Source organism: Corylus avellana, chromosome ca1 (assembly GCF_901000735.1).
Source record: "Corylus avellana chromosome ca1, CavTom2PMs-1.0".
NCBI lineage: Eukaryota > Viridiplantae > Streptophyta > Magnoliopsida > Fagales > Betulaceae > Corylus > Corylus avellana.
The window spans coordinates 41,714,546-41,736,244 of NC_081541.1; the positions used below are offsets into that span (position 1 = coordinate 41,714,546).

General features: G+C 36.2%; 2 protein-coding genes and 1 pseudogene across 2 annotated transcripts; 2 read left to right on the plus strand and 1 right to left on the minus strand.

Annotated features, from left to right (window-relative positions):
* The first annotated feature begins 715 nt into the window (after nt 1-715).
* LOC132167664 (F-box protein At3g07870-like) lies at nt 716-2,366 on the plus strand. The gene is made up of 2 exons (XM_059578677.1): nt 716-2,103; nt 2,261-2,366. Exon 1 carries the CDS (start codon nt 951-953, stop codon nt 2,100-2,102), a length of 1,152 nt encoding a protein of 383 aa, XP_059434660.1. The 5' UTR covers nt 716-950; the 3' UTR covers nt 2,103; nt 2,261-2,366.
* Nucleotides 2,367-10,346: 7,980 nt separating this feature from the next.
* LOC132190238 (F-box protein CPR1-like) lies at nt 10,347-11,707 on the plus strand. The gene has a single exon (XM_059605166.1). The coding sequence runs from the start codon at nt 10,485-10,487 to the stop codon at nt 11,559-11,561; it is 1,077 nt and encodes a 358-aa protein (XP_059461149.1). The 5' UTR covers nt 10,347-10,484; the 3' UTR covers nt 11,562-11,707.
* A 2,732-nt stretch (nt 11,708-14,439) lies between these two features.
* On the minus strand, nt 14,440-20,899 carry LOC132168047 (putative disease resistance RPP13-like protein 1; annotated as a pseudogene).
* Nucleotides 20,900-21,699: the final 800 nt, after the last annotated feature.

Below are 21,699 nucleotides of genomic sequence, written 5' to 3' on the forward strand. Positions count from 1 at the left end.
GATGCCGAAGTGGGCAGTGGAGAGGTGCGTCAGAGAGGGAATTTTTGTCTTAATTACTTATGTTGTTTTAGGCTTAAGAGTGTGTTTGGAATTGCGATTTTACAAGAATAATCTGCGTTTTTAAAAGATATCGCAAAACATAAGGTGTTTGACATTTCGATTTATAAGGCACTTAATTTAAAAAAAAAAAAAATCAACTATAAGCAGACTAGAGGGTGTTTATTTGAAAAAATGCGAATTTAAATCAAAATCACGATTTTGCATAGTAAATATTTGATAAAAAAATACTTATTAACATGTTTTATCAAATGTCTTTGCGATTTTAAAAAGTAGCGATTTCAAAAATATAATTTTTAAAAATACAAATTTTAAAATCACACTTATTAAAACTGCAATCTCAAATAGACCATAAGTGTCTATCTCTTACAGGAGGACAGAAAATGCATTGTTTATACCATATGTCTATGGAAGTTATAATCAAAAGAGAAATGTTACATTTTAATTCTCACACTCAAATGCATTTCCTGTCATTGCACCAAACAAAAAGGAAAGGAATAAGTAATTCAATCATGGTCGTTGCTTTAGGAAAAGAGAGATAAAACAATCAATATATAATAAATCCACACCCACTTCCCACCAGCAAATCATCTATCGATAATTGTATAAAAGTGGACGTACAAGTCTTCGGAGGGGAAGAAGAGCCAAGAGCCTCTCTTTTGAGTTTTGAGTGCAAGCTTTCTTTTGCTTTTTCATTATTTGAAAAAGAAAGATCCTCCATTATACGATTTTAAAAAAAGCACACGCAAAAGAGCATGCTTTTTGTTGTTGCCAACTGAGCTGGTTCATAACACAATCATGGCTCAATCGTGGGAAGATCATAGCACAGCATTAAGCAGAGTGAAGCAGAGGCTGCAGAGCAGAGCAAAGCAGAGCAGAAGTTTGGGAAGATCATGTCAACCTATCTGCCTGAGGAGGTGTTGGTGAAGATACTCTCGAGACTGCCCACAAAATCCTTAATCCGATTCAGGTGCGTCTCCAAAACCTGGCATGAAATTATAGGAAACCCAGATTTTCTCTACCACTCCATTCTCACCACCACTGAAGAAAATCCCAATCATCCTCTCCTCCTCATCAAAGCCACAGAAAACTCCATCCCCAGAAGGGAAGTGCTCTCTTTTCTCTCTTACGAGAACCTCGAATTTGTGTCTCAGACCCCTCTTACTCCTGGCCTCAAACTCATCGCTTCCTGCAATGACTTACTATGTCTCGGAAGTTACTTCACCAGTGACGTCTATGTCTGGAATCCCACCTCACCATCAGTAGAACTCGAGCCTCTCCCGCCCTTGACCCACCGTCTTCCTTATCACGTCAGTGATGTCTTTGGGTCTGGCTTGGGATTTGGTTATGATTCGAGATCTAATGATTTCAAGGTGGTGAGAATTCGTATAATCAAGTTACCAACATTTGTACATCAAACAAAGCGTATAAGGAGTTTCGTGGAAGTATACAGCTTAAGCGGCGGATCTTGGAGAGTGCTTGACATAGATGTTTTTTCTGGTGTTGAAAACGGTTGGAGAGTGCTGCTAGACCTTGATGCTTTTTTCGCTTTTGAAAACAGTTTGCGGACGGTGGCGTTAGACGGGGTTTTTATCTGGTGGGTGCCGGAGAATATCATCGCCGCTTTCGACTTCAACAACGAGGTGTTAAGAACAACGCCGCTTCCGGATGGTTGTAGTCTATCGAATTATCGTGATGAGAACAATACTATAACCTTGTTGAACGGGCATATCAGTTTGTTGGCTTTTTCTCGTTCTAAAATGAATGCAAAATGTGATTTGGAGATATGGGTTTTGCTCGAATTTGGTGTTAAGGAGTCGTGGACTAGACTTAGCAAAATTGGACTCTCAATGGATTTGGAAAGGCCACTGGAGTTTTGGAAAAGAGGAGAGTTGTTTATGGTGAATAGTGAGGGGCAATTGGTGTTGTACGATCCATTTACACACACAAAGAAGAACCTTCAAGTTTATGGGATTGAGAGAACGTTCCAAATTGTTCTCCACACGCCGAGTTCTGTTGCGGTCGAGGGAGGGGTTAATCTGTGAGGTATTTTTCTTTTGGGTAGGAATGTTACATTACTGTGTAAATTTTCTTTTTAGAGTCATTTTGTTGACTTTAGCTGACTTGATATATATATATATATATATATATATATATATTTGATGGCATTGGTTTTCATATGCAAATGTTTCTATATATGCAGAGTTCAGATTGGTGAAATGACACAAGGATTCAATGTTGTGAACCAAATTTGAATCTGTTTTCGACAAATTTGGATTCTGTAGAGATGAGCTCTGTGATTATTATGATTAGACATGTGCAGCCATTTTGTCATATTGATATGGCCGAATCCTTAGAAAAATATGTAGAGAAATGTTTTTTTTTTTAAAAAAAAAACATTCAAGCATCTCATATATATAGAAAACATTTAGATACAATGTTGGAAAGAAACAATATCAAAGATACATAGGGAAACTCCCTCCAAGAGGCTACTATGTTCATCACTGAGAGAAAGCGCTTCCTTCGTGAGCCAATGCTGCTTCATTGCCACTGCACCTCACACGGATATGCGCCATTTATGTAGACAGCTCAATGCTCCTCTTGCATCATCAATGATAAGGCCAATATTATTCCAATTTGTACCGTCTTTTCGCAATGCTTGCACCACGTGAAAAGCTGGCCCTCGATATAGGCTCAAAAACAATTCATTAATTGTGTCTTAAGGTCATTTGGAAACAACCTTAAAAGTGTTATCAAAGTAATTTAGAAACAACATTCAATATTTTTTAGAAAAAAAAAAAAACAACAACAACAACAAAGAACATACGCAAAAAGAAGTGGGACGTATGGTGAGATTTGTATCCCCAACAATTATAATCCGTGAGTTTCTTGTCTAGGTGAAAAATGACAGCAACAAAAAGAACAAAAACTGTTGATCAATTGCATTTATCTACCTTCAATAACAACAATAATAAATAGTCTTTAATGCCTCTAAATGCCTCCTCAGGAAGAGAAAAGAAGTTTCAGTACATCAAAGACCTTCTACTGCAATAAATAAAAGGTTGTTTATATATATATATATGCCATTCTTCTTCATGAAGGTATATCTCCTTTCATTTTTTCGGAACAATACCATAATATAGTTGAAGTTTGGGAAGATCGAATGTCACTTTGTTGGCCTTTTCTAGTTCTGAAAGTTTTTCTTGATTGTTTGGTACTAATATAGTTGCTTTTGAGTGTTACATTTCTGTGTAAATTTCCAGGTTTGATATGTATGTATCAACAAAAAGTTCTGATATTTGATGCCATTCGTTTCCATATGCAAATTTTTCAGATCGGTGAAAATAACACAAGGATTCGATATTGTGACACGAATTTGAATCTGTTTTCCAAAAATTTGGATTCTCAAGAGAGGGGCACGTTGATATATATATTATTATGATTGATCAACTGCAGCCATATTGATGAAGCTACATAGCAGTGTACAAAGACTCTCCTCAATCTTATTGCTGGATTAATGTAAAATGCTGTGTCCAGTTATTATAACAGACTTTCAGCCATTCAGTATAGTTCAACAGAGTTAATTAATGTTTATGTTTGTCAAAATTATACTTTCAAAAACCATAAAGAAGATTAAGAAAACGTTGTTAATCACATTAACTATGTTTATACAAAGAACAATTGGGATATTTTCACACCCTGAAAATTACGACACAAGAAGTGGATATGAAACCCAATAAAAAGGCACGAAAGTGAGAAGCTGCGCACGTTCTCAACGCACACACAATCAACACATGTTGATACAGAGAAGAAACCGATAATATTATTGATCAAAGGCTGTTTATTTCAATATAGATGAGATCCCAGTTTTCCATTTAAAATATTGTCGAGTGTCTATAAAACATTTAAAAGACACATTAAATTTAGTCTAAGTTAATAAACGGTTATTAATGACGTTAAGAATTTAATGTGCATTTTAAATATTTAAAGACATTTAGACATTATTTTAAATTGGTTGGAGGATGACTAGGGTTTCAAGGATCCACCTAGCATAAGACAAAATTTTTTTTCTCCCCGTCCCTCCTTTGCTAGGGTTTCATCTCTAAGTAGAGAGTGCCGTCTTTGTTCTCCCCCTCCGGCCCTCCTCTCCTTTCCCTCTTCTGCCTCCTTCCTCCCCTCCCATCGCCCTTTTTCTCTTAGCGAGCTAGCCTATTTACCTGATGCTCCTAGCTCTTAAGGTGATTTTTCATTTCCTTTCCTCGTTGCCTCTTCCCCCTCCTTTGGTCCATTTTTTTGCTCTAGGCTTTTGGATCAGCCGTTCTTTGCCCGATATTCTGCCCTTGCCGAACCCACGTCATCGCTCGCCCCTCCCCTCTTCGGCTCCGTCCGAGTTCTTCGCGTTCCGGCCATTTTCCTCTAGCAACCTTCCTCCCCGACGTGGTTTCTGTTTTGGGTTTCTTGTTTCTTTGTTTTATTTTCTTGTATTCTCTCCTTTTCTTCTTTTATGCTAGAGTTTATGTTTGTTTCTTTTTGTTTTTGCTTTTGTTGTTTCTGCTTGTTTAGGTACTCTTTGTGGATGATGCTCATGGGGTTTCACTCAAACTTCTCCATCTGTTTGAGTGCGCCGCCGATCTCCTCTGCGCTTGCTCTGCCACCCACCGTCCTCTGATGGGCCTTTTTCTCGCTCCCCCCACCGCGATGAGCTTCTAACGCCCCCTTTTGTTTTCAGTTTCTAGCGAGTGCGCAAACTGCTCTTCTTTACGGTTGCTGTCATCCTCTTACTGTGCTTTTTTAGGTTGGTTATTTTCCTGTAATTTTGTCTGGCTTTCCTTTCTTTGTTCTTTCTGTCTTGTTTTGTTTCCCTGTATCGATTTTATTTTTTTGCTTGCAATAATGCTCGGTCCTCTCTCTCGATCTACCCACCTGATGCCCTTCGAGGTAGTTGATTTGGTCCAGACCTTTGGGTCGTAGATGTGAATGTTATCCTGGCTTACAGGTCGAGGAGAATGAGTTTTGGCTTGGGGTTCTCTGCCCTCAATGCCGGGGAGTAAGAGCCTAAGAATAAGAGCTATTTACGCATTGGTTTGAGTCTATTTGGCGCATATCTGTTGTTTAATTTAAAAATTAGTCATAGGTTAGCGGATTTTGTATGAATCTGGAATGTAATACGTCATTGAGCTTTATGCTCGTTTATCAATGAGTGAGATTGAACTGTTTCAAAAAAAAAAAAATTGGTTGGAGGATATTTTATTCAGACTGATTTGGAGAAAATTTCTTTCTATAAAAATACTTTATATCAAAGGAAATCTAAAGATGGAAATCTTCTACATGGGAAATCAAGAGAGTGCCGTCTTCTGTGATCAATATCTAATTGTATTATATTATGGAAATTTGGTCATCAGGTCTTTGAACATCTTTTAGAATATATTTGGAATTGCGTTAAGAAATAGAGTTTTTAAAATAAAAAAGAACTTTTTAAAAAAAGAAAATTAATTTTTAAGCTTTTTCAAAAGTGCGTTTTGGGCCTTTTGGCTCATTTTAGAATAAAAAAGTTTTTTTTATTATTTTGAAAATTTTTATTAAACATGTCAGTTTTTTGTTTGGCACATCTTTCTAGGTACTAAAAGTAATTTTTAAGTTTCTTAACACAATTTTAAACAAGCTCTTAGACTCATTTCGAATGATTCCGACTACATAGAAGTCAAAATTTGCTCAGATAACGTATATTCTCACCAAATTGCCTTCTTGTTTTTCATATTTGTCTCAATATTGAATTCTGATTTTTTATTTATTTCTTTATTTTGTGGTAAAGCCAGCATTAAAATGCATTGCCATTGCTTTTTCTGCATTGCAGTTAGTGATGTTCTATGCCAAATAAGTTTTTTAAAGTGATACCCCAATTGTTACTTGCAGTATAAATTGCAGATATTTTTGTTTGCAAAGACTACCGTCTGCCTTTCCATGCTTTGAACAAAATTATATAAAACGATCGCCTCCACATTCACCAATAACAATTTTTCTGCAGGTAAAGTTGTGAGAAATTTATTATTTATTTATGTGTTTTTTTTGAATGGTTTGCTGACATTACTTTGTTTCTCCATTAATCTGAAGATACATCCATATGATGATGATGAAGAAGAAGATGGATGGATTAGAGGAGCAACAATCAGACGCAAAAGGACAAGTCCAGAGTTGTCTTTCTCTTTGTGCAGGCCGCCAAAGGAAGAAAGAGTTTTGCCTTTATTTATTTATTTGTAATTTTTTTTTACCTAAAATTAAATTAAGAGGTTGACTTGTGCATGTCCCCTAGTTAATTTTTTACTTTTTAAAAAAATAATATTCACATAGGACACTCGGAAAACATCATAGAGTACTTAGCATGCTTCTTAATTTCCTACGAACTGTGTTATACGAATTTTTCAACTACTCATTTCCTAAATTTAAGAAAAATTGTTGGAAGTGCTGCATCTTTTGATGTTCATGAGAATGTTGATGAAATTACTTTATTCCTTATTTCGTTTCTTTCTTATTTGATATACATTTTTTTCTCTTATTTTTTTAGAGACTACAACACTTAGCCCTCGATTTACCACTTAATTTGTAATATCTCATCAGTATTTTAGAGGAATTAATTAATGTAATTTATTAATCTACCATTGAGTTATAATGTCTCATTTCCACAACTAAAAATAATAATATCACCCTCTATAAATAAAAAATTAGGATAAATGTAAAATTTGTCCATGTGGTTGACTTAAATTACAAATTACTCAATGTGGTATAAAAAAATAATTTATAAGTCCTTATAGTTGGCCTAAATTACAAATCACTCTCTATGTTATAAAAATAATTTATAGGTTCTTAGGGTAGGCCAAAATAATAGTTTACTCCCTAAAATTAATTTTTGTTAAGTAAATTCACAAAATTTGTTACTTTGTCATGTTATACCCAATTAAAAACGTGATACGTGTTAATTTCCGACATTCAAAAGTGATGACTAGGATTTTCCACATCATTTTAGGATGTCAACTAAGATTATATATCAGCCATTACTCCACATCATACTACTTTATAGAATGCGACTGTCAAATTCTTGCAAAATACTTCCAAATTGTGGTGAGGAAGATGAAAATGAGGAAGGGTTACATACGGAGTAAAATTTTTGAGATAGAAGAGAATATGTTAATTTCCGGTAACAGTATGACGTGGAGTAAGGGTTGATGTGTAATTTTAGATGGCGTCCTAAAATGATGTAAAAAATCCTAGTTGCCATTTTTTAAAGTTAGAAATTCATAATACACATATTATCACGTTTTTATTGGGTATTTTGTGACAAAGTAATGAATTCTTTTAAGTTACCTAACAAAATTGATTTCAAGTAGTAAACTATTATTTTGGCCTACCCTAAAGATCTATAAATTATTTTTTTACCACAAGTACTGATTTGTAATTTAGGCCAACGATATGGACCTATAAATTATTCGTTATACCAAGGGAGTGATTTATAATTTAGGCCAATCACATGGACCAATTTTGCATTTATCCCTAAAGAAATTCAAAAACCAAAAAAACTATAATTTTTATTTTTTTTTAAATGCAAGGCATTTATGATTAGTGGGATACATTAACAAAATTGAAATATTAAAATAACATTGCAATAAAGGTGGTACATTGAGAGAAATAAATGTAATTCCCCCCACCCCCCCGGCTTTTTTTTTTTTGAACATTAGTTTTTTTTGAAAAAAAAAAAAAAAAAATTGTTGAACATTAAGTAGGCCATGAAAAGTCTCTATTATAGCAATTTTTTTTTTTTTTTTGGGGACATAAATTTCCAGTTTTGAGAATTTTTTTTTTAACTTATTCTAATAAATGTCAAGTGTACTTTTTAGACGTTTTCTTTAATATTCTTAACAGTTATTTATTGCCATTGTATTAACCTTAGAATTTAAATATTGATTTTTGAGAAATTCAAACATGTTGAATGACACTTGTCACTTATAAGAGTAAGTTAAAAAAAATCTCTCCAAAGAATTTTATTTTTTATTTTTTGGGTCATTGGTCTTTTATATTCTAATAAAATGGTTATATTATTATGTTGATCTCTCTAATTTGTTTTCTTCCTTTTTATTCGCTGAAAGTTTTACATTAAATGACTTAACAAACAAATTTCTAACATTAATAATAAACAATAGTTTGTACGAACAAATAATATATCAATCTTTGTTTTTTATAGGTTTTTTTTTTTTTTTTTTAGGACAAAAATACTAACAAATAATTCAAAACCAAAAAATCAAAAATCAAAACTATTTTTATTTTTATGTTACTTTAAAACTTTTTTTTTTTTTTCTTGAAAAAGTTCATACTTCTATCAAACTCCTAACTAATTGTCAATATGACAATATCTCCTCAAAATTATCAATCTCTCTGCTTTCACCTATGAAATTTTTCTGTGGATAAAATGGTGAGAAATTTATTATTAGATACAAATTTCATTCAAATTGGTTCGAAGGAAATTTCCTTCAAGTCTACTCTAATAAATGTCAACTATCCTCTAAGAGGACTCACAATGGCTTAGTCATCTCTTACTTTTATTTAAAATAGATAAGCATAACACTAAAAAATCCTATACATCGGATTATGTATCTCAAATGCAAAATACATTTTTGTTGCATTTGTGAACAATGCACCGCTACATATGCTATTCACGCATCCATCTCATTAATATACTATTTCTCTCTCTACACCTGTTTTTTTCGAAAATTTTCTCCTACTATTTCTATCCACATCTCTTTTTTCCAAAAGTTGAAAAATAAGATCTTTATGAAAAATACAATCCTTATAATTTTTTTTTTTTTTTAAAAAAAATGGTTAAATACTATTTCAGTACTTGTGGTTTGCACCAAAATCAAATTGTCACATAGGTTTTCAAAAATATCACAAATGGTACATGTTGTAAGCCAATAAACCCACTTGGTACTTCTGTTAAGATTCGGTTAAGTTTTTTAACGGAAAGCCATATCATTCTTATACGTGGGCGCCACATGGCGTGGTACCTAGGTTTTTGGCTCCCACATCATATTTTATTTTATTTTTTAAAAAAATATCCAAAAAAAAAAGAAGCTGGGGTGGCCAAACCACCCCATAGAGGGTGGCCCATAGGGGGTGGCCGCCCACCCCGTTCGGCCTGGGGGTGGTTCGGCCACCCCAGTGTTTTTTTTTTAAAATAAAATAAAATATGACGTGACATCCAAAAATTCAGGTATCACGCCACATGACGCCCACATGTAAGGGTGATGTGGCGTTCCGTTAAAAAACTTAATGGAATCTTGACAGAGTACCAAGTGGGTTTATTAGTTTACCACAAGTACCATTTGCGATATTTTTGAAAACTTAGGTGGTTATTTGATTTTGGTGCAAACCACATGTACTATAATAGTATTTAACCCAAAATAAAATTTAAATGATACGGATAAAAGAAATAGATAATCGAATGTGTGGTGTCTTTTAAAATTCATTAGATAAACTAGATAAAGTAAGTTTTGATTAGCCATTTTGAATAAATATATATATAAACCAATGTGAATGCTTTAACATATTTGGGTTCCTCAAAAATTAATGTTTGGATTCTAGGTTTGTAGAAGGATAATAAATGATGGTTAAGAATGTTAAAAAAAATATATGTGCATGTCACATGATTGAGATTCTCTCAGATTTTCTAAAATATGAGATTCTCAGATTTTCTAAAATGTGAGCCTTCCATTGTATCTAACTGTCTAAATAAATGCAGATGTTTGAGTGTTACGAGACATTTAATTTTAGTTTTTAACATGCCAAACCCATTTGTGTTGGTAACACACAAATCTTTGCATTTATTTGAACTGTTAGATGTAATGGATAACTCAAATTTTAAAATATCAGAATCTAATATTTTAGAATCTGTGATGGGATCGAATAAGATCATCTCCAATTCATTTGAACGGGATAATATTTAGTTAGTTAGTTATATGTGAGGGGTATTTTTTTTTTTTTTTTTTTTTTTCATTTTTTAAGAGGACAAAAATATCCTCCAATATAACTAACCGAATCTAATTTATTTAAACTGAAAATAATCATAATTTCATATCACATGAGGTTATTTGACATCTATTAGAATCGTTTAGAAGAAATTTCCACCATTTTCTCTGATGGGGGAAATTTATATCATTTATTATTTATTTATGAGTATTTTGACATTTACTTTGTTTCTCCATTGATCTAAAGATACATCTGGCCCCACAGTTCGTGTGCTGGTCCACCTCATTATGATGGTGATGACGAAGGTAGCATTGATGAACACGTTGAGGAGCAAGATGATGTCAGCAAAATGTATTCGAAAGCTTATTTAGAGCGTAGCAGAGGAGGGAAGCAGGGAGCAGAATTTGGGAGAAATGTCAACCTATTTGCCTGAGGAGTTGATGCTGAAAATCCTCTGCAGGGTGCCTCCAAAATCCCTAATCCGATTCAGGTGCGTCTCCAAATCCTGGCTTGAAATGATTGGAAACCCAGATTTCTTCTCCCATAATCCCCTCAACTACTCAATTTTGATTTCCCAAGAAACTCCCAATCACCTTCTCCTCCTCGTGAAAGGCACGGAGAAATTCATTACAAAAAGGGAAGTGCTCTCTTTTCTCTCTTACAAGACCCTGGATTCTGTGGACCAGATCCCTCATACCCTCAAGCTCGTCGCCTCCTGTAAGGGCTTGTTATGCCTTCACAAGTTCCGAACCAGTGACGTCTATCTCTGGAATCCGGCCACCCCATCGGTGGGGCTCAAGGCTCTTCCGCCCGTGACTTTTCGCGTGCGTGATGTATTTGGGTCCTGTTTGGGGTTCGGTTTCGACTCGAGATCTAACGATTTCAAGGTGGTGAGAATTCTTATAATCGAGTTTCAAACGAAGGGTATAGAGAACTTTTTTCATATGAATAAATACGTTGAAGTATACAGCTTAAGCGGCGGATCTTGGAGACTGCTTGACCTGGAGGTGCCCATGTTTTTTGGTTTTCTGATCTGTTCCGGGACCTTGGCGTTAGATGGGGCTTTTATCTGGTGGATGCCGGGTCATGACATCGTTGTTTTCGACTTCAGCGACGAGGTGTTCCGAACGATGCCGCTTCCTCGTCTGTCGAGTTATTGGGAGAGCATTAACATAAGCTTGTTAAACGGGCATGTCACTTTGTTGGCATTTGCTGGTTCTGGGATGCATGCAAAATGTTCTTTGGAGATATGGGTTTTGCTTGAATTTGGTGTTAAGGAATCGTGGACTAGACTTACTACCATTGGACTCCCAATGGGTTTGGAAATGCCATTGGGGTTTTGGAGAAGAGGGGAGTTGTTCATGGAGAGTAGTGAGGGGCAGTTGGTCTTGTATGATCCTTTTACACGCACAAAAAAGAATCTTCAAATTGATGCAATTAAGAGATCTTTCCAAATTGTTCTCCACACCAAGAGTTCTGTTGCGGTCTAGGGAGGGGTTAATCCGTGAGGTATTTGTTTTCCAAGTTTTTCTTTTGGGTAGGTATGTTTTGTACTAATGTTGACTGTAAATTTTCTTTAGGAGCCATTTTGTTGGCTTTGGTAGGTTTGATATGTGTATCAATCAAAGTTCTGATATTTGATGCATGCATTTTCATATGCAAATGGTATTATGCAGAATTCAGATCAGTGAAATGACAGAAGCATTCCATATTGTGAGCCAAATTGTAGAGAAATGCTATTTTTTGAAATTATCCATTGGTTGGTTAGTTTGAACATGGTTGATTGAACTTTTTAAGGAGGTATTGGATCCATAGGGTTTGGAAAATCACATTCAAAATTACTATAATATAAAATAGGGAATGACTTTATGTTTGGATTTTTCTGGAGCTTTTACAAGCGTCATAGGTGGAAAATATTATTGTTCTTCCATGTCATTGTTTTACTGTCTTCTCTGTTATTTATGAGATTCATCATTGCCCTATCTGTGACAAAAATATGGGAATCCTCCAAAAGAACTTGTGTTTTAGTTGAAACAGTTGAATTGTTTGTTATGACTTGGTAAATTTCAAGTTATTTTCCTCATTGCCTTTTTCTTCTTTCTTGGAACCTTTATTTCTATTTTTATTTTATTTTTTTATTTCTACTGAATAGCATTTGGATTCTTCATTTCTATTTTTCTTGAGACAACCATCATAACATTTTCTTTTCAAGCTTCTATTAAGGGGGAAGCAAATTGTGACGAAGAAAAACCTTATCATAATGTTTTGCCTGTCAGTTTGCTAATCAGATTTGACATTTTTCAAAACAGGGATGTTATTTGCATTTTTTTAGGACATTGTCTTACATGTTAAGACTTAAACTGTGCTCTTTTTCTGCTTTTACCCCTCTTTGGCCAACAGCAATTTTATTTTATCTTTGGATTTCTCTGAAAATGTTTTTCTCTTGGGTGACCAGTGCTTTGTGTTGACTCTCTGGGTTTGACTTTATCTTGCTGTGGATATGTTTTTATGTTTTTGTATGGTGTTGTGTTTCCCTGCTGTCTCCCTACAGGACTATTGTTTGCCATCGTTTTCAATTCATAACCATTGAAAAAAATTGTTTCTCATGATGATATTTTCTAAGTTTGAACTGTTGTTGTTGACATCAGCATGTGATTATACTTTGGATTCAATCGTAAGGATACTGTGAGAGTGTTCAGGTTAATTTTGAGTGTTTTATGTTTTAAATTGGTTGTTAACATTTTTATTTTAAGAACAGAAAACAAAAGAGAAAAGCAGAGTACTCCTTACCAATTTTTTTTTATCTTTCTCGCCACTCTCTTCACTTTTACCATAAGTTATAACATTGACAAGAACTCAAAAGGGTGCATTGAAAATGGTTTGTTGATAGAGTCGTACCGGGCAGGTGCCATTCAATGGTGTTGTATAATTAGAGGCTTTTTAGAGGATAATTATGGAGGTTTTTATAGTTTTGAAAAAATTGAAAAAAATAAAATAAAATTATAGTCAAGTAGCAATTTGCAAGATTTGGGAGAGTCGGAACAAGTTCTCCTTTTTAAAAGCAGAAAAGTTCATCATAGTCTGTCTCTAATTTCTCTTAGGCATGTTTGGATGCCAAGAATCTGTTTCAAAAAGGGCATAGAAGGTGCTTCTTGGAAGTATACAGCATAAGCGGCGGATCTTGGAGAGTGCTTGACGTATCCAGATCAACGATCTTTTCTTTTCTTCGTCAAAGCTATTCGCGGACTGTGGCGTTAGACGGGGTCTTTATCTGGTGGTTGTCAGATTGTAACATCGCTGTTTTTGACTTTAGTGATGAGGTGTTACGAACAACGCCGCTTCCGGATCTCTTAGATTACCGGGAGAGAAGTAGTACTATAACCGTCTTAAATGGGCATGTTGCTTTTTTTGGCTTTTTTCTGGTAATCCAAAATGTGATTTGGAGATATGGGTTTTGCTCGAATTTGGTGTGAAGGAATCATGGACTAGACTTGCTACCATTGGACTCTCAACGGATTTGAAAAGGCCGCTGGGGTTTTGGAAAAGGGGAGAGTTGTTCATAGTGAATAGTAAGGGGCAACTAGTTTTGTATGATGCTTTTACACAGATAAAAGAGTGCCTTCAAATTAATGGGATTGATAGAACGTTCCAAATTGTTCTCCACACACCAAGTTCGGTTGTGATCAGATGGAGGGGATGGAGGGGTTAATCCGTGAGGTATATGTACCCAAAACCAACCAAGCTAAAAAAAAAAAAAAAAAAAAGAGTAGAAAAACAAAGCCATCAAAACAGAGCAAATTGCAGGCCATAACAATAGGGGAAAAAAACAAGACAACAAAAAAACATTAATAACCCCAAAAACCAACCAAGCAAACCAGAATCACCTTATCAACACCCAACAAACAACAAAGTTCCTCATTCCTAGTTGTATACCGAAATTTGCCTTTAGATTACAACAAACAATAAACCAGTGTATTACCTTTCCACACAGAAAAGGTTAGAGAGCAACAAAAATCTACCATAAAGGCCTACATAGTTTACACTACAAAGTGGGTGATATCATGCATGACTCTTCAGGGAAAATGTGTTTGGCTTGCATCCTGTTATGGACGGTCAGGATATCTCTAGCATCAAGTGGGTTTTGATCGGACTATTCCTATTCAATAATAGAAAATGTCATGTTATTGAATAACAAAATGTCGTCAAAAACCCACCAAAAGGTTTCTTTACATTTGCTAACACAGTTTCCGGTCACGGAGGGATTTAAGCTAAAACGCACTAGGCAGCTAAACAGCTAGGATTAATGAAAATATAGACAAGGGTTCACACAGTGAAGAGGGTAGAAGAAGAGTATTATCTGAATATGCTTCCTGTTCTTATTAAAAATGGATTTCCTTTTATACATATGCGTATTACATGGTCAAAGTCCTACTTGGCCATTCAATCGGACAACCCCTAGTGGCCCTTCATTATCCTCCATTCGATGTCCTCGAGATTAGTGCCAAGAGTGCTTTGCTTATACCGTGACGCGTGGGTCGCTGTGGGCGAGGTCGGCGCAGCCTCTGTAGGATGTGGCCATACTTGGCCATTCAATCGGACAACCCCTAGTGGCCCTTCATTCCATTCGATTTCCTCGAGATCAGTGCCGAGAGTGCTTTGCTTATACCGTGACGCATGGGTCGCTGTGGGCGAGGTCGGCGCAGCCTGTGCAGGATGTGGCCATCCCTTGCGTGAGTGGACATGGCGCCCATACTTTCTGCCAGGATGGGACGTACCGATGGGATACCCTGTATGACGTGATCATTACTGCTGTCCGGATCAGATATTGGTTGGTAAGAGCATGGCACACCTCAGAACCTTCTCGTACTGTTTGTCGTTTTCACGAGGTGGCTTGCTAACACGAACCAGATTGGGCTAGGCGGCCCCTGATGCTTAGCAGGGATGTACGCGAAGAGGTTCAGCGTAGCGGACCCTGAGGGTAGTATGGTTCGCGTGGCGAACCACGGGACTTGACAGCTGTCCCTTCTGCAGGCCCTGGAGCCATTCCAGCTTTTATTTAGAGCGACGAACCCTTCGTGGTGGCGTATTAAAATTGGCAAAACCTAGTTACCGATTTTCTCCCTAACAACATTAAGGATGTTAGAATATTCTCAATGTAGAGAAAAAACATTGTAAAGCCGCTCACAAAAAAACAGTTCAACCAAAAAATGTTTACTGTATTCCGTTGTCCATTAATGCATCCTTTGCTTACCGAGAAAACAATACAAAGAGGAAAAGAACAAAAAAGGAGTAGAAAAACTTAACAAAATTGGCAACCATTGTTTCAAAATAAAGTTGCACACCTCTAAGTATACAGGAAAACACAGATGGAGAAAGTTGTAACAATTTGCACCAGCCTTTTGAACCATCTGCAAGCATCAAAGATATAGGTGTTGTCACTGATAATTTATTATCAACAAGGATATGCCAGTTTTGGTTTTAAAGTTGAGTAATGCTAGAAGAAAGACTAGAGTCCTCCATATGTAACGTGATTTTTTAAATTATTAATAAATCAAAATTCAATAATAATCATTTTAAATTCACCGATTGATTAAAAAAGAGTTTTTTTTTGGTAGTTTCACAGTCCCACATAGGAAATGGCATTTTTCCTTTACAATCATCTCCACATTCACTAATCAAAATTTTCTGCTCATAAAATTGTGAGAAATTAATTATTTATTTATGTGTTTTTTGAATGGTTTGCTGACATTAATTACTTTGTTTCTCCATAACCGACCATTAATCTGAAGATACATCCTCTCTCACACTTGGTGTATTGGAATTGTTAGTTATTTTTGGTTACAAGAAATATGCAAAGCATCGAAGAATATGGAGAAACATTTATCAGAGAATTATGTGCAGGTCGAACTACTGTGTTAACCAGAATTAAAAATAAAGAATAATTATTTTCTTGATCAGTTGAAAGAGAATTTAATAATTTCTGCCTATTTGGATCCACAACTTCCTTAGCAATTATAAGAATTGAAAGAGTAATCAGAAACTGCAAATGAATGAACATTATCAATCCAATAACTGAATATGATAAATCATCCAGAGTATGGCTACTAACATTATCAAAGGATCAAAATTCAGTTACGTACCTTTTCTCCAAAGGGTCCCAATGCTTCGCCAAATCTGTAATTAAATGCAATATGCCAATTAGTAATGAAAAACTCAATATTCAAGTACCTTTCTTTGTTGTGAGTGCACATGTGGATATTGAGTCTCACATTGAGAAAAATAAACAAAATGAGTAGTTAATATACATAAGTGAACATAAACACATTAGCTAAAACTTTTGGGTTGAAGTGGTGTACACACGTGTATACTAATGTCCTCTTATTAAATTCCTTATGCGATTCTCCCCTAACATTCTTTCTTTGCATGGTCACAGGTCACTTGAGCACTTTAACAAACACCTTTGATTGTGTTATGCAAACTAACAATAGCAACATTCCACAAAAAAAAAAAAGAAAAAAAAAAAAAAGACATGGCAATATACTGACCTTTGAATACATTTCTTGATACTTGTCTTGCATTTAAATAAAATTGAGAGACACTGATTCTGCTCTTTTAGGTCATAATATGAACCTCCCATCAATCTGAACGTAAGGGATGTGGGCTATCTGGAACGACTCTCGTCCTCGATCTTTCTTGCAACGTTCTTTAAGCAGAGGACAACCGATGATATAAAGTTGCAGGAGTGAGGGAGGCAGGCCTTCCTCTGGAAAGGATGTGAGCTTTTCGCATCGACCAATACTCAATTTTTCAAGAGAGGTGAGGAATTGAAAGCCTTTGGAAGACAGGTATTTCAAATTCGGGAAGTGTTTAATGGAGAGGCTGGTTAGAGAGGCAGGTAGCATCATCTCTGGAAATGACACAAGATGTGAAGAGCCACCATCAATTTCAAGTTGTTTAAGAGAGGTAAGCCTGTGCAATCCCCACTCAAAAAAGCCCTCACTAAACGACACCATATTATGGATAAAAAGTGATGTTAGGTTGGTGGGAAAACCTACTTCTGGAAAGGATACAATGCCTGAACAGTCCTGTATTTGCAATAGTTGAAGAGAGGAGAGGTTGTGTATGCAGTTAGGTAGAGTCTGCAATTTCTCACACTTGGAAATTGTAAGTTCTCTCAAGTTGGCAGGGAGCAACTCTCCATCCGAGAAGGAAACAAGAGTTGGACATCCATTAATAAAAATCTGATCTAGATTGCTGAGGCTATGTATGCCCTCGGGTAAGGATTTAAGGTTTTCACAACTCCTAATATCAATGACTTCAAGAGACGAGTTGTGATGGAAGCTCTTCTCTATCGACTCCAGCTTGTTACAATTGAAAATTTGGAGGTATTTAAGTGTTGCAGGTAATTCCCCACTTGATGTTAGGTATTTGAGGGATTGACAACAACCAATTTCCAAGTACTCAAGAGATGTGTTGCTCCCGCAATTGTTGATGACATCCCCATCCACCAAAATCAGCATATTACAATATTCTATCTTTAGCTGCTTTAGAGTTGGAGGTAGTTGCCCTATTGCAAAGTATGTTAGTGAAGTACACTCACAAATATGAATATCCTCAAGATACTTGTTCCTGTGCATCATTGCTTGGGGTAAAGATTCCAATACCTTGCAATTTCTTATCTCAATTGCTCTCAATTTGGATGGCAAACCCAGTTGTAGCTGCTCTTCTACTTCTTTTGCCGCCAAAGAAATTAGGTCGGTACAATGACGAATCTTCAGAACACCAAGACATGGCAGATGTTGTAGTAATCCCACCTCACTTGACCACAAGGGTGTCAGCTCCTTACACCATTCAATAGTTAAATCTTCCACGTTGGTTAATCCTTCCTTGGTAAACCCTTCTATTTTACATGTGAATTCTGAAATTGTTGAAAGAGAAGAGAAGCATAGCAAGTTGAAGTCAATCTTACTTCTACGCACCACCCCTTTTGATCCCTCAATTTCTAGTTTGCAGAGTTCCGGAAAGCTTGAAATTGAGAGCACCAACTGCCTACATCTCTTTATCTCAATATTTTCTAGTAAAGGAAGGTGGTTTGGTAACTTACCCACTAGCTTAGGACATCTTGTAATAGAAATCTTACGCAGTTTTGGGAATTCTTCACAAGGAATCCAATTCTCCCATTCCTTCATATTCTTGAAATACAAAGTCTCCAAGGATTTAAAAGGTTGAGAGCAATATTCCCCACAAAACTCAAAACCAATATTTTTCACATTGGCCATGCCATCAATAAAAAGTTCTTTGAGTGATGGTAGTTGTCCGACTGGTGGCAATAATGTGCACTTCTCACAGCATTCAATCCTCAAGAGCACCATATTAGAAAAAGAAGGGCCTCTTAACCAAGTTGGAAGGTCTGCACCACCATAGTGCCTGATAGTGAGCTCTTTCAAGCCCTTGTGAGGCTCTAGCATGTTAAGTACCTCTAATTCACTTGTTCTTTCTTGTGACTTATCCAAGTCACCACTCCATTCCAATGACAACCCATAGAGATTGCGTTTTTCAATTAACCTAGCGTCCCTCGCATCCTCACGATTAATCACATTTTGTAATCGTGAAATGCAAAGTGTCTCTCGAAGATGTAACAAAGGCCCTAGCTCTTTTACCCCAGAACAACTACCTTTTCCCACAACTAGGTTAGACAATGATTGGAGACAGGTTAATTTACCTATTTCTGGAGGCATTCCTTCCAATGCATTTGCTCCTAGAACGTTGAGATGTCGCAAGTTGACTAGGCTTCCAAACTTTGAAGGTAATTTCTTTAAAAAAAGGCAATTCTCCAATATCAATATCTGTAAATTGTAAAGAGTGGTTACTGATTCAGGCAAGCTTTTGATTGTAGTGTATGAAAGGTCGAGGAACCGTAGATGCTTGAGATCACCTATTGATTCTGGTAGTTCAAATATGCGGTATCCGCTTAAAGAGAACACCCTTAACTTCTGTAATTTTGGCAACAATTTCAGAGGAACATTATGAGCCAAGTAACAGTACCCTGGATCTTGAACCATAAGAGGTAGGAAGGTTCGTAAACATTTGAGTTCAAGAAAAGCTTCAAACCTTCCAGTGCCATCATATTTGCCACCCATATAAGACACATGCCGAGCCTTTTTAGGAATTTTCCTTCCATTACTACCCCCAATTCTATCTTCCATTCGAAAGCATATATCTCCTGCAACACATTGAGCCAAATCGTTGATGAGGTCATGCATAAGAAAAAGTGATTCGTCCTCCATTGATTGTTGGAAAAATGACCTTGATACCATAGCATGAAAGTACTTGCTACCCAAATCTTCCATTCGTTTTCCTTCTTCTTGTGGCTGAATTATACCTTCTGCCATCCATAATAGAATTAACTGCTTCTCCTTAAATACGTAATCCTTGGGAAATATTGAACAATACCCAAAGCACCTCTTTAAATGTGAAGGGAGATGGTGGTAGCTCAACATAAGAGCTGGAGCAATTTCACTTTTTACTTCTGCTATATCCCATATCTTGCTATTCAATACATCTTCCCACTCATCACGATCCACTTTATTGCGTAGGACGCCTCCGAGTACTTTCGCTGCCAAAGGGGAGCCTTTACACCTTCTAACTATCCCCTTAGCGATATCTTTGAGTTTTAGATGCCCACTAAAATCTCTTGCCCCCAATGCATGATGGGCCAATATAGACAAACAAACATCATTTGACAACTCTTTCAAAGAGTAAGCTGGAATGGTACCCGTCTTTAATGAAACTCCCTTATTGGGAGTTGTGATGAGAATCGTACTTCCTGGAGCCCCTGCTTCAAAAGGAGCACGTAAAATAGTTCAATCCTAATAGTTCTCATTCCAAAGATCATCCAGAACCGACTAAAAACTTTTTCCCTTTCAGTCTCTCCTTTAGTTTGACTTGCAACAAATTCAGATCATTGTCATCACCGCTCACAGAGATAGACTTCAGAACTGTTTTTGTCATCCTAACAGCATCAAAATCTTCAAAAACACAAACCCATGATTTGGGATCAAATAAACTTTGCACTTTTTCATCATTATACACAAGCTGGGCAAGAGTTGTCTTTCCTATCCCTCCCATACCAATTATAGGAATCACAGACACTTGAGCATCACAATGTTTTTCAGTCAGCAGCAGCATATCAATTACAGCCTTTTTATCTTTTTCCCTGCCATAAACATGGGCTTCATTCACTAAAGAAGTTGGGGCCAGTCTCTGTTTTGTGTCAGGAAACATCCCACGAACATTTGCCCCCAAATTCAGTTCAACTTTTTGTTGCACAAGATGTTTGAATTGAGCATCAATCTCCTGTATCTTTGACTCCATCCTATATTTGATCATAAAAGGTGTCGGAGTACAAGAAATGAGCTTCTGTACTTTAGTTGTGGCGGCCTCATTTCCTCCGGTCAATCTCCGGCGCAAAGCTTCTGTGGCGAACTCATCGAGTATATCTTCCACATCGTAAGCCAAGTCTCTGAGATCATCCAGCCAATCTTTCACTGCCCTGTCAGCATTCTGCTTCTCATCTGCGTCATCAAGGACCGCCTCAATTCTTTTCAATGTTTTGCTCCGCATGTCCATCTTCTTTCCAAGTCTCTCTCGCCGAGCAAAGTTGAGCAACTCCAGCGACGCCAGTCGGTCAAACAGCACGTGCAGGAACGCCGAAAGGAAGAGCTCTCCCACTACCATGGTCGGCAGAAAGAAATGAATCGGCCAAACAAAAGCAGAAATCAACCAAGAAAATTCTAACAATCTCAAATATATTTTCTAGTAAATCTGGGTTTAAGCAATCTCTGATACACAAGAGTCGAGTCTTTTATTGGAGTAGTTGCTGACGCAGGATAGAGACATGTTCTATCCGTGGTCGTTAAGGCTTTTAAGTCAAAAAGTTATTTACTTTGTTGTGTGAGCCAATTGAGTTCATAATTGCATGTTTCGTATTTTCAATTCACTATTAAATCTTTTTTTTTTTAAAAAAAAAAAAAAAAAAAAAAGTTGATTTATGGATGAATTGATTGTGCCCGTCAACGTAATAAATTTGTGATGGGATAATGATGTGGTATATATATATTTCAACCGGAGTGCGGAAACTTTGTGATATTAAAGTTAAGCTAGAAGTTTTTTTTTTTTTTTTTTTTTTTGACATGTCTGCACAAGAAGGAGGAGGAAGATTCGAACTAGTGACTCCCACTTCATTAAGTGTGGTCCAAGCTGATTGAACTACCTCTTGGAGACGTTATGCTAGAAGTTTGTGTTCTGTTTTGTCACTCTAAAAATATTGTGGATTCTAAAATCATTAATAAGCTTATGATTGATCATTATTAAATTTTGATTAAATTATAATTTTAAAAGTCACCTTATTCATGGAGTGACACAAGAAGAATTTTTAGAATTACTCAATTTAATTAAGGAGTAATGCTAAATGTTATTTTTATGTCTCTCTTGTGTCCCTTGAAAAATAATGTGACTTTTAAAATTACCATTTGATCAAAATTTAATTGTAATTTTAAAAAGCATATCATTTTTTTTGACATGTCCGCACAAGTGGGGGATGAGGATTTGAACTAGTAACCTTCGTTT

Bases quoted from the DNA above. Each gene is read 5' to 3' on its own strand.
- LOC132167664 (XM_059578677.1), top strand. From the start codon at position 951: ATGTCAACCTATCTGCCTGAGGAGGTGTTGGTGAAGATACTCTCGAGA.
- LOC132190238 (XM_059605166.1), top strand. From the start codon at position 10,485: ATGTCAACCTATTTGCCTGAGGAGTTGATGCTGAAAATCCTCTGCAGG.